The 13,872-nt window shown below is 42.5% G+C and overlaps 1 protein-coding gene across 6 annotated transcripts in view; it reads right to left on the reverse strand.

Moving 5' to 3' along the window:
• The window catches only part of mgat5 (alpha-1,6-mannosylglycoprotein 6-beta-N-acetylglucosaminyltransferase), a 114,194-nt gene that overhangs the window by 2,167 nt on the left and 98,155 nt on the right, over positions 1–13,872 (reverse strand). For all 6 annotated transcript variants that reach the window (XM_031757826.2, XM_039607557.1, XM_039607558.1 and 3 more), the window contains 5 exons: positions 10,284–10,433; positions 3,580–3,726; positions 3,358–3,474; positions 918–992; positions 20–177 (listed from right to left, as the gene is read on the reverse strand). In XM_031757826.2, the coding sequence (XP_031613686.1) occupies positions 20–177; positions 918–992; positions 3,358–3,474; positions 3,580–3,726; positions 10,284–10,433 (647 nt within the window). The remainder of the gene's footprint in view (positions 1–19; positions 178–917; positions 993–3,357; positions 3,475–3,579; positions 3,727–10,283; positions 10,434–13,872) is intronic.

Consider the following 13,872-nt stretch of genomic DNA (forward strand, 5'->3'; position numbering starts at 1 on the left):
GACAAAGTGTGTGTCCCACCTGGTCAGGTCTTTATCCTTGTTAAGGTGCTGGAAGAAGGAGGGCTCACAGATGAGCTGCTCCTCCTGACAGACCTGCTTGCAGGAGTGCCCGGGCTCTGCAAGCTTCACTTGCAGGGCGCTGAGGGGAGGCCACATGACCTGACCGTGACAGAAGTCCTGAGGACACAACATGATGTTAAACAACAGGAGTGCAAAGAGGAGGAAAAAAGAAAAGGAAAAAAAACTATAACTCTGTAATATCTGTATGCTTTATGCAAAGAAAGTAAAAATAAGTTAGCTCTGCCGCTCTTTAAACTAACTTTCATATGATTGGTCGCCACATGCAAGCAGAAGGTTTAAACAGGAGGTGGGCGGGTGTAGTATTAAACGTGTAGTATTCTTTGTACACGTGCCGACCTCATTATTTAAAAAACATGTCCGTCTTTAATATGATCTTCCAACATTGTAACACAATATGACAGAAAATAAGAGCAAAATTAATCTGAATAAAAGCATTTTGTTGGCATGTTATACCTTTAATTTGAAGATAACAGGAAATGATCAGGGAGATGACAGAAAGGAGTTGGCGTACCTGTCAAACTTCACTAAATTCATCTTTATTGTAGATTTTGTTCATTTCATGGGATGTTTTGATCGCTCTTATAGCTTCTACTTCCTCTCATATTTCATTTTGCTTTGATGTCTACTTGCTGTAAATGCTTATGTTGAGTTATTTCGACAGGCTTTAATCTTTGAATTTTAATCAGCAGCAGCTGAACTTGCAGCTTTTTCAAATCTATACGGCCCCGGGGACGCCAACCCCAGCTGAGGGTGGCATGAATCAAAGCCCCGACATGGTTTCATTCTGACTTGTGTGCACGTGGAAAAGATGGAGAGGCGCTCTGCAGAGGCAGTACCTGGTTCTCGATGAAGGCGTTCACTCTCTGCAGCATCCCCTCACAGGTGAACTCATAGGGCAGGTAGGGCTCAATCTGAATAACACAAAACACAGACTGTTGAAACACGTGCAGGGCGAGGGAGCTTGTAAACTCTGCTCGACGTGTTTCTATATGAAGACGCTCAGAGAGCTCCTCCTGGTGAAGCGTTAGCTCGCTGTCTGATCTTTGCGCCGCTGTCCGCCTCCGCACACTCTCCGATTTGCTGAAGGAAACTTCAAACGGGGGGCGACCAACAACCACAGCCTTTGTTGCTGAACTAAGTCGCTCCGTGCTCCCTCTCAGCCTTTGGCTGCTGGGAGGAAGCAAGGATGAGGAAAGGGGAAGGGAGGGGGGGAGCAGGAGGAGAGCCGGAGCCTGGTAGGCTGCGTCTCGCCACGGATCACGGAGCATATGAGGCTCTGTGGGCTCGTTCAGTGAACACAGGCATTGTTCTGACCAGCTCAGCAGAGTACAACAACACAACGAGGTCCTGAGTCCGGTTTTAAATATGCATGGGCCTGGATCAGGAGACGGAACACGATATCTCCATCAATCCTCCTGCGGCTCCAACAAGGTTTTCCTTAATGACTCCGGTCAGCCATTTACACAATCACACCCTCTTTTTTACTCCATGTTAAGACATGTGAGGCACACTTGCTTTTTAACTTATGAAGATTTGAATTATTCAGATTAATTCACTGCAGCTGATCATATAAGAAATCTATGAAAGCAGCTGTCCACATTTATATTCAGTAAACAAATTCATTCCCTCTTTACACCAAATACCACAGCAAAGGGATTGGAGGCAATAACGTTAATAAAAAAAGCTCACTCACACTCTTTTCAAGTCCAGCCACAAGTTCTCGATCAGACTGAGATCTGGGCCAATCCAGAACATTCACCTTGTTGTCTGTAAATCATTTCTGTGCTTCGGTGCATATTTGTCTGCATTAATGTTCCTCTCTGCCTTTACAAGCCTTCCAGGGCTCGCTGCTGAAAAGCACCCCCAGAGCATGATGCTGCCTCCGCCATGCTTCACAGTGGAGCTGGTGTATTTGTGGGGATGTCTATTAGATTAGATGCTACAGCATCTAGTCTAATGGCCAAAAAGCTCAAATTCTGTCTCATCAGGCCAAAGAACCTCAATTGGACAAATCGTCCCAGCAGTTGGAAATCTTTGTGTAGCCACGTCCTGACTTTTACTTTTCAATCTGTTCTCTGAGTGGCTTAGAGTGCACTTTTGTCCTCATGTTGCAATTGTAGCAGGAATACTAATAAAGAGACTGGACCTCCCAGACACAGGAGGTTTTATGTTACAATCACTTGACACATCAACTCAGGTCCATTTCACTAACTGTGACACTGCTGGAATCAATCATGTTTATGTAGAGCAGCAAGACGGTCTGTACAACAAACAAGCGAACACTGAAGCTCATTTAACTTTTTTTTTTCTTCAACCCCAACCGGTCGCAGCATTTGGCCCCGCCCCTCCCTGAGCCTGGCTCTGCCAGAGGTTTCTTCCTGTTAAAAGGGAGTTTTTCCTTCCCACTGTCGCCAAAGTGCTTGCTCATAGGGGGTCATATGACTGTTGGGGTTTTCTACATTTTGTTGTATTACAATATGGTCCTTACCTTGCAATGTAAAGCAACTTGAAGCAACTGTTGTTGTGGTTTGGTGCTATATATTAGAACCACCATCATTTAGAACATTCACTATATATGGAAATTTCCCTGGAGGTGTACTGTGGAAAAAGTGGTGATGCCTAAGAGAGAAGCCTGGCAGCTTAAAAAAACAAGCACAAGAATTTCACAAGTGAAGAAAATGAAAGAATAGTGTCAGAGGATGAAGCCGGAAAAAGCACACCTTTGGGAAGTGCCTGCGCTGCAATGCAGATCAGGTGAATGTTGTGTCCTCTGAGATTCAGACAGTGGCTCGGGTGGAGAAAAAAAAAGAGAAAAGGTCTGACATTTAACTTGATAAGGGGGGTAAAAAAAAAAAGAGTAACTGAAAGAAAAAATAAAGAAGGAAGCAGGTTGAGAAGAAGGCGCGTCAGATCTGTCAGCTCATGATGAGAGACTCACTGCAATTATTGACTGAACACCCAGGAGCCAGAGACCGGCAAGAAATGAAGGTGAAAAGTGCTGAAACCCAGCGAGGACGAAGGGCCTAAAAGGGAATTTGAGGATGACTTGTTGTGTTTGGATTTAAGTTCATTTATGGTTTTAAAGCCTGTCAGTTAAAGCTTGTTTAATGTGCAGCGAATTTAGTTAGATGTTTGCAGCTAATGCAGCAGTATTGCCGAAAGCTCGTGTGTCTGTGCAGCACCTAAGGGGCTTCTGTCCTTGTTGTAGAAACAAATATGCAATAACATTTTTGAAATTGCACCACATTTCAGCGTCTTTCAGTCGCCCGCGGTTACCTTCTGGCTGAGGATGGAGCGGATGGCCCTCTCTACTTCGGCAGAGTTCTCGATATCCACCGTCCAGACGTGGGGCCGACCGATGTACACCTCGGCGTATGGGTGCTGAGAGGTCAGCTGCAGACAGCAAAGCAGAAATAAGAGGGGTGGGGGGTTAGGAAAATCAAATGATTTAAAAGTTATGGGTCGAGCTGTGGGGGAGAAATCCTGCACTCCTCTCACCTCTCTCAGGGTGGGTTTGCCCTTGAAGAAGTCTGTGTTCTTGCTGCTCTTCGGAGGGTTGAACTTGGGGTTGAGGAAGGCGCAGCCGTTGGCAATGGCCTCCAGGGGGGCGGGACCCTCGTAGGGGAAGGACAGACCCACAAACAGCTGCAGAGGAGAGAACACACACGGCCGTCAGGCTCCACAGGCTGGATATTAACAGACAGGAAGGAGGAGGCATGTGTGAACAGCAGTGTGCAGGTCCTGAAATAAACACAACTAAAGGTGCCGGTGGGAGGAGGCAGAGGGGCGCCGAAGTTTACTGGCTGTGTTGAGGAGTTGCCGAAAGCGCCTTGTAGAAACAAATCTCTCCTGTTATCAGCACAAATTGTGATGGAGGCAGCACATTTTCGCCATGAAACAAGGGAGGGAAAACAAGCGCGATAATATGAAGACATCACTCTTACGTTTACTCCTCCCACGGGCCTGAAGGAGTTTGATATCTTAGACGTGGAGGCACATAATAGCTCAGCAGTCAAATCAGATAGTAAACAATCATGGAAACTGGCAAAGACACCTTAGAACTGCTTTTCAGCTCTGAAATGACTCATTTCAACCAACGTTTATGTTTACGATCACTTAAACAGGCGGGATTTTTAGCTCACAGCTATCAATAACTACATGCAGCTCCACATGAGACAACCAAAGAGTGATATTACTCGATTAACCTTCATGACAGGGAAAAAGACAATCAATGCAGCATTTCTATGGTTAAAAAAAGTTTATTTTCCTCTTGAATAGTTTTGTTTTCAGCTAATTTCACCAAATAATGAACAAATAGTAAGTTTTAAATGAACTTTTAGGCAAAAGGACACAAGCGTATCTGTATCTGAGTCAAACAGCCTCTTTGTCATTTCCTCTTTTGTTCGTGTCGTCAAATGAAAGCGCGACACCTGCAAGTTATCTAGCTCCACCAGATATAACAAGCTCTCCTTATCAGACACTTTTATACATCCTCACTTCCTTTGCTTTAGACCTAGCGTTCTTTTGAAACTCAGATTGGGTGTGTTGGGCTTTTAGGTGCTTCTTCGGCTTGTTTGGCACCACATCAGCCATTACTAACACAGAAATAGGTAATTTTTCTACTCTAAGCCTGGTTCTGCTGGAGGTTTCTTTCTGTTAAAAAAGGGTTTTCTTTCCTACTGTTGCCATGTGCTTGCTCAAAGGGGGCCGTCTGACAATTTTTTTCACCACCTGGTAAACATGTAGTTTTCCATATTAAACAAAAAAAAGAGAAGGCTCTGTATGAGGAACGAGTGGCTTCTCAGCACTGAAAGTAAAACTGTGACATTCAACAAAACCCAACAGACCTGGACTCTGCAAGTTTCTGGATGTTTATGCTACGGTATAGTATCTCCACTGTTTGTGCTTAGCCAGGACCCCAAACATTTATTTCAGTAAACAGTGAAAACGGGTGGAGGGTTCTTAAAGCAATTTTTCTTCTCCTGAGTGGAAAGAAAGCAAATATTTGTGGAGCTCGCCTGCATGAGTAGTGAGACAGCAATCGAGAAACTGAGAGGGGAGGCCGGGTGCCAGCTGAGTGGCTTATTGAGTGGAGCCAGCTGGCTGACACAATGGCTTATCTGTGTGTTTGAGTCGGTGTTACATACACACGCTTTCTTTAAGCGCACAATGCAGCGCTGTGTCATGAGGTATGCCTGTAGTCACATGAATAATCAGACCTGTGCAGTGAATTCTGCTCTTTCAGCTGTGAGTGTTACTGAAATATTTCTGCCAACAGGTGGCAGCAAAGCACGTGCATTCTTTAATCGCATGCATGCAAAGGCTCCTGAAAGCTGCAAACCAGTCAGCTGGTACTTGTAGGGAGAGGAAACAGAGGGGGAGAAGAGCTGAGCTAAACACACTAAATAACTCAGGTGGGAGTTTTTGACTAATGCCTGCAAACTGATTGTAGCTAGATGTGAATGGATTTAAAAAACAAAAACAAGTTTGTGACATTGACCCACAATCTCATCATTAGTTTACAATGGCTCTGGAGTCTCGTGCTCATGGACAGGCTGACTTCAACATCATGCAGCTCTCCACATGAAAGCTGCCATTGATTTGGACCCCTGAGGAAACATCCTGCCTTGATCTATAAGCTAGCTGCCACATGCAAAGGACACACACACCCACGACACGAGAAGACACAGCACCATGTTCATTCCTGCTCTCATCGCTCAGCTTTAAAGTCGAGGGATCCAACTAATGATTATCTGCAGAACATCTGAAGGAAAAAAGTAGCATCAATGCTAACAGTCAAATATGCATGAGGGCGAAGCGGGAGTCTGTGACAGCAACTCTACACAGACTCCCGCTGTATCAATATTTTACCATGAGTGCTTTGTTACTTAATGGAAATGATTGATCAGTAACAAAGCACTCATGATAAAATATTGATATTAAATGGATAAAGCACATCTGATTTTTTTATGATTAATTTCTGTTGATTTTTTTTTCAATAATTGTGTATTTTTTGTATGTATATTTTGTACAGTTGCTGTTAATGAAAAATGTGTTTTTGTTGTGTGAACATCCTCGAAATGTTGCTTTAAGCAACCTGACTCCATGTAAATGTTCTGTAAATGCAACTACATCCAAAAACTTTACATTTAATTAGAATCTGGTCAAATTTAATGGATTTCATTGGTATACATATGCATATTTTCCTTAAATAAATAAACCTTGGATTTTATATATGTCAGCTGCATTTTACTAAAATTATTGCTTCTTGTTAATGAGGGCCAAGAATCGCTGTTTTTAATACCAGTAGTCGACTCTGAGAAATGAGAAACCATCTGAAAGCACTTAAATGTTGTAGGGAAGTACAGCATTTACTGTAGTACTAGTTACCTGCAGTTATTAAATATCAAAGATCACTTTCTTTTGTTTCCTTTACCAGTTTTTTTTTTTTTTTGGCTTGTTTGTTTTAAACACTTTCAGAAGAAGCATAAACGCCCTCAGGGTTTTTTGCAAGCCTTGACAAAATGATCAGAAAAACAGTTTGAACGGGTGTGTGAAAGTGAAGAAGTTCTATAGATATGAAAATATCATGTATCACCTTGCAGATGTGGTTTGAGGGCGGAGGGAGGGGATTTTTTTTACTAATAAATGTGACGCGCTCACACACTAAAAGTTAAACTCTCATGATCATTCCCAGCCAAAGAAAATTTCTACTTTTGGAATTTAGTCAGTAATTAAAGTATCTGCTCTCTTTGACATCATACAGAAACAACATGGATGAAATGGAGACTAACAGACACTTTAGATCAGCCTGAGCTTTCGGTTAACACCTTTATGCACTGAGCACATTGAAGATTTTTGACGCAAATTTGTCATATAACATCGAAACAGTTGTGATTTTGCTAAAGTTTTGCCAAAATCCACCCAAAAATAAACTGGAGTCAACATCAAGCGATGGTGAGCTGGTCCTGACGCTTCTAAACACTAATCCGATCCTCAGAAGACGGCAACAGTAGGGAGAATTTCATAGTTTGATCCAGGAGTTGATGCTGTATCGCACGCTTTTGTACTAATTTCAGGATATTCTTCCGTGGGGCAGTTTGAACTCTTGCTGGCAGGGTAGGGATCACATCTGAGGTGATCAATTCAGAGAGATTGGGTCAGTCATTGGACTCGGAGCTGCGTCTAGCTGTGTGTCTGAGGTGAAACAGTATTATTTTACCATCTTTATATCACTGTATATTCATTGTATATTCAGTACTGTTGGTGGTCTGATTGGTCAGATCGGTTAACTTCCATAAAAAACAAAATCAGAGAAATACATGCGGTGAAATTTGTCTGGTGAAATTAAAGTGCTCTATAAATGATATTTAATGTGTTCTTCTTCACATTACGGTGCCTGTTAAATGTCAGACATCACCTGAACTTTCCAACATTATCTCATGCAACAATAGCGTCTTAGTTCTTAGTCACAGCAGCAGCAGGTGTTTTGCATTTCTGATTATTTCAACTGTCTTTCCCTGGAACAGCGAGCGCCTGTTAACCAAAAGACCTGAACAGAAACCAAAACATAAAGCGGTGCTACAACTTCCACAATCTCTTAGTAACTTGCAGAACTTAGCGGCAGATCAAGATTATATACAAAGGAGAAGAACCTGCTATGTGCACCTTTGACTAGCATGTAAATTTAAGCTAACGAGGTATCTGGAGTGAAAGTCGTTATGCAAAATGTGCTGGAACAACATCAAATTTCTGCCGTTGCCACGCAGGGCTTAAAAACACAGTGGCTTCTGAGTCTAATGACCCAGCGAGTTAATTAGGCTGTTTGTTCATGATATTTCTAATCCCAGCACCTGCCATGGGATGTTCGAGTTTTCTCTTTATGCTGATTACAGCGGCATTAATGGTGGAGCAAGACAAACAGTATTACTAACACCCTTTCTTATTTTGCACACACTGCATACAATAGCATACAACTGGTTGTTGAAAGCACGGTGTGTGCAGAAGAGAATCTAACAGGTTGAGTTAGACAGGCCTGTGAGAAGGCAGAGAGAGAAACATCAAAAACCTCTGACTCTGTCATACTGCAACATGACGCTGCAACGCTTTGCTGCATGTCAGCGGTTTGATCATCCACGCTATTCACCTGATAGAGCGCAGCACGTCACAGTTTATTTCAGGGAATTTGGAGCTTGAACACCTCCCCCCTTCCTTCAAATGTCACAAGGCAACGTATTCGCAAAAGCGCCTCAATGCGGGAGTACTTTTAAAGCTAAACCTCACGAGGCCAATTAGCTGAGGCAGTCTGCTCGCAGGTAACAGTAAACGTGTTGTTTAAGCGACGAAAGGACGAGTGCCTACATCGCCTCTTGTTTTGCTTGTAAACTCTTAAACAAGAATGCCGGAGAAATGTCTGGTTTTGTGCGATTTAATTGGCCGTTCCCCGATGGGTTTCCAGCCAGGAACGCATGTAATGAGAAGATATGGAGGTTTATATTATATCCCGGTTCTGTTGTGTGTTTACCTGCCAGACTTTGCTAATAAAGCTCTCGCTCTAGCAAATCATAATTCACTGCACTGTTGGTGGAGCGTTGTTTGCCTTCAGTCTTTAATGATCTGCTCCACTGCAGAATGCATCTTTGTCTTTCTGTGCCTCGGTGCATCGAACATCACCGGATCCTTGGTTTCAGGTGCTCAGGACAGAATCACTAATGTTTTATGGCTAAAGCAACTCGGCAGTTCTGCTAAGGACAAAGAGTTTAAGATATATATCCATCTTTTTTTCTATAACTGACTGAATCGTGAGCTGTGGCTGTCTCGCTCTGATGTCCCTCCTCTCTGTCTGCCGCTCGTCCCTCCCTTGCCTGACAGGAAAGTATCTAGTTTCAGAGGCTAAAGAAAATCGAAGCCTCCCCTCACCTCATTTTTTCCTGAAAGGGATGAAGACTGAAGCCAGAGAGATTCTTAGCTGAATTAGTGCCAGTTTGCACCTCCAACGGATGTTGCCGTCAGCTATCTGAGGATCTTGTCATTTTCATTCTGTAGCTCTTTAGAAGTTTGCAGCTCGGGGGGAATTTTTTGGATAAGTTTTCAAAGTGGGCCCACAGACTGTTCAGAACACGTCCCCTCATGACCGTGCAGTCTTAGCAACCATGACAGGTCATGGCAGACCTCACTGGAAATCGATTTCTGCTTCTTATCCTTGTATTTCTGTTCTGTGTGGCAGCAAGTTATGGACACTATCAGGGTTTAGGCTCAAGTGAGAAGCAGTGTCCTGACCTTTAGCAGACTTGTAGGGCAGTAGGTATACTTGTGTAATGAATGTGTCCCAAGATAAATCAATCCGGTGGTAAAACTGTCTAGTTTAAAACCTAGATTGTATATCAAAGATGAACCTGCACAAAGCTGCAATCCCCTTAATAATGTTTAACTTTAAGCCTTGACAGAACTGCAGTGGACAGCTAATTATAGATATAAAGAAACTGCTTTAACAACAGAAAGGGGACTGCAGCTTCTGGGAATTATTTATTATTTTTACCTACAAGTGTTTGTTTTAATAGGTGTAAAACAAAGTGTTGTATTCTTGCATACATTCGTAAAAACCTAGAAACCTGCCTCTCATACGTCACTGCCTCTGAAGAGCTTGCTCTACACAACAATTCATACTGGCTACAGTGTGTATGGCCATGTAGTTGTCTTTGGCAGTGCGAGTGGTTTGAGTAGTGAGAGGAAGGGACAAGTCATGACCTGAATGGGGAAGTACCTCTGTGAACGGCCAGGCTCAGAGAAAGCACAGCCACTTGGCTCAAGGCTCTTTCAGAAGAAGACCTCTATTCACATAAAGACATTTTTTCCACCCAAACCTCCAATAAGTCTCAGAAGAATCAAATATTTACTCCAACTTGCCTGTAGACTTATTTTTGTAGCACTGATATGTGCTTCAATATTTCTTTTTTCAATTTCTTTTGACAAGCAGACTAAATATAAAGCAAGAAGAAAAACATTCAGAGGTGATTTTGTAGTCACGGCGCATAAAAAAGTCCAAGGTTAGTTAAAAAAGATACAGAGTTTCTTCGATATACTGCAGGTAAGCCTGTGTGGGAGTTGATCTGTGGCTTTTACAGCCACCTAGTAAGAACTGCAGCCATGTACTTTTATTTCCCTCAAGGCTCATTTTTCGATTTAAAGTGAGGATCTCTCACCTTCGTTTCTCTCAGGAGGAACTGAAGGTCTCGGCCGCTGAGGATGCCGTGGTTCTTAACGTAGCTCGGGAGGTGCACGGTGCTGGTGCCGTGTACTGTGCCGTGAACCTCCATGTAGCTGTGAATGATGTCCAGGTACTTCTTCTTGTCCTAAAAAACAGACGGGGAGGAAATGAAGCAGATCAATTCAAATTAGGTTCAAAGCAGCATTCAAACATCAACCTTTTTAGGTTAAACTGGTATAATCTTGAAACAAAATCTGTGAAGCCCTTAGAATAGCAATTTCTGTTTGAGTGGATCAGTATAAGTATTTCATTTCGTGTCCTGGTGAACTTTTGTTCAGGCTACTCGACAGACCATCTGGCTTGAGTGGTGGGCTCAGCTAAAAATAGCACTGCAAAAGGAGCATCAGTGCACACAGTATCTGTTGTTAGTAAAGTCTACCTGATCTGTTATGTTCCTAAAGAAGAAGACCCAAAACCAAGTAATCCTGCTACTTTTACACCTAAAGTCATGCCTGGCCTGTTTCTACTGCACAGGAATGCTGACAAACTGATTATCAGGTCAAATGTGAAACATGGATAGAAAAAAAATCTAATCTAATTTAAAGGGTCGTCTACTGATAACAGACAAACACATAGTTTGTCTGTGTTTTTGTGTCGTTACATTTTCTTTTTAGCAATGTTACAATGCAGGAAAGGAGTTCTAAAGACAAACAGCTACTGCTATCCAATGGCATTGTGGTAAATGTAGGACCATGTTTTGTTTTTAACTTGAGACAAATACAAGGCACTGCAATTCAGGATGTGTCAGCTCCTTTTTGGTAATTAGTAACTAGCAACTTGCAGCAACATCATAACAACTAACCAAACTCACAGATGTTAAAGCTGGCCTGAACTACAGATTCTCAACACTGGAACGAGGTTTAACTATTTGGTTGGCGTCGTTTCACACATGTTATTTTGTTTTGAATCAAACCGACAGCATAAAGAGTTTGCGGTTTATAGATATTTCACACAGGTTTGAAGAGAAGACGAATATGACAGGAAGCAGTGCCGCCTCACAATAAACAGCATTCAAAGTGGTTTTCACTCTGTGTTTGTAAATTACTTTGCATTTAATCAGTTATTATTCATCTCTGCCTCTCTCTAGGGTTTTCTCTGGATTACTGTAGGGTCTTTACCTTTCAGTATAAAGCATACTGTTGTTGTGATTCAGTGCTACATTAATAAAACTGAACTGAACTTTTCTCAGTTCATTCAGAGCAATAGAAGACTGACATCAGATGCATGCCTCTCTACAAACTAATGTCAAGTAGACCGACATGCAGCCCACAAAGGTATCATGGTAGATCATCCCTAAGCCTTGTTAAAGATCTCTTCCTGTTAAAAAGGAAGCTCTTCCTCCCCACTGTCACTAAGTCACATCAGATTGTTGTTTGCAGATTTAGATATGCAAAAGGTGCTAAAAGGACATGTGTTAGCTAATGATGAACAGAAGACACAGCAACATGTGAATTAGCAAAATGGGCTCTTATAAAACTCCCAGTCTAAAGTTTTCTGGACTTGCTTTTGACATGGTTCTGCAAATTACTCTTTATTCTCGGCTATAATATTTAAGTTTCCCCCACAGAGAAACCCGCAGCAGGTGTTTGACTTTTAAAAACAAGGACAAAACTGTTGTATAACCCAGCAACACTCGAACATAAAATGCTGAACTGAAGTGCAAAATATGTTTTTAACTGTATCCTGTGCCTTCTAAGCACTGAGCCCTGTGGGAGCGAGGTACAGTGCAGCTGAGCGCTCTTAAGGTAGAACCCTTCAGGGAGGCAGTGCAGATGAAAGCTGCCACTCTTCTCCACCGTGACATGAAGCCACAATTACCAGTGTGCGCGCACACACACACACACACACACACACACACACACACACACACACACACACACACACACACACACACACACACACCTATAATGGAACATTATTGATTACAAGAGCTTTAACACTCATGGAGAGGCAAGGCTTCACTGTTGTTAGAAGTATACGTTTAAATCAGATATCCTACACACGAGCCTGCCTTTGAATCTGTTCTACCTCCAGGATCTGTTCCTGCTCCGTGCTGTTGTGTGTGTGTCTCCCACAGTACTTCCTTTTGGGGCTTAAATTTCAGGTAGTCGCTCGTCAGGGTCCCTGGAGGCCTGGCTATCAGATGCCTCCAGCCAGCCTGCTGTAACTAAAGCAGCCTGTATGTGTGTGTGTATGTGTGAGTGTGTGTGTGAGTGTGTGTGTGTGAGAGAGAGAGATGAAGTCCTAATTAGAAGGTGAAATCACTATCCTGTAATCTCCTCACTCAGGAGAGCTGAGCTAGGATTTGTGTGCGTGCATGCCTGTGTGAGTGGGAGTGAGTGAGAAGGCCTTTACTAATCAAGGTTACTGGTAGGTATCTGAAGAGGAAGCAAAACATTGCGTTGAAACTCTAACGCGATGCTGCAGGAGCTCAGATGACGCTAAGGAAAAAAAGACGAGCAAAGAAACTGCTGGTCTATAACTCTGATATTTTACAAGTTTGCCTTATTTAAAGCAATAACCGAAATAAGCTTAATGCAGTCTGGTGATTCACATCAATATTTTAAATATGTACATTGCCAACATATTTTTTACTTTTAGATCAGTTTATGGTGCACTGACTGACTAAAAGACCTAGGATTACTTTAAAAGCAGACTTTTTGATGTTATGTTCATAAACTAATACTCTGAATATTATTGCAGTCGGTTGGCAGTCACGTCTTTTTTTATGACCAACAAACCCTATAATAAAAAAAGACTCTTGCAACTTTTACACAACAGCAAGACTGCAAAACACAATAAAACTCAAAAAACCCTCAAATGCACCAAGTCTCTCAGTGTGTTCAGTAAGTCAATGTGCAACAGTGATAGCTCTTGCGTGACTAAAACATGGTTAAAACATGGTTTAACTGTCTGTATGAGCTGTGAAACCAAAGCTAATTGCCTTAAACGTGCATTGTTTCTAACAGCCAGCAGGGGTTGACGCAATGGTTCTCACACTCAGTGCATAATCAGTTCAGTTCGTCTAAATTTTGTAGCTGATGGTCCCCACTAGAGTTAAAAACAAGGATAAAATCCTGTAGTGCATGCCTACAGTGTTAAAGTGTAAGTGCCAAGCTGTTAGCCTACGGTCGCGCACTGTCCCTGGTCTTCAGTCACATCTGCCCCTCGCTCATCATGCTCAGCTTCAAAACACCAAACTGATTTGTGATGTCCCAGCGGTTACTTCCCTATTTGTCATTCCTGTAAGCATGGGGTAAGTATACATGCTGTAAAATAAGTGTGTGACAGGTTGCGTCATCTCTAAGAGTGATTTGCAAATATGCAACTTAAAAAAAATCCACACACAATAAAAGGAAGAAGTCTGAAGGCAGCAGGATGTGAGCTTTTTTTTTTTTTTTAAATAAATGGGGACTGCTCCAGTAACCCTGATTGTATGCGGAGGATGAATACACAGTCGACTGCTGCGGCCCTTCAGGCCACACTAAGCTTTATACTTACTATCCAGATGTCTTCTAGAGCAT

The sequence above is a fragment of the Oreochromis aureus genome, linkage group 23 (assembly GCF_013358895.1).
Source record: "Oreochromis aureus strain Israel breed Guangdong linkage group 23, ZZ_aureus, whole genome shotgun sequence".
Lineage (NCBI taxonomy): Eukaryota > Metazoa > Chordata > Actinopteri > Cichliformes > Cichlidae > Oreochromis > Oreochromis aureus.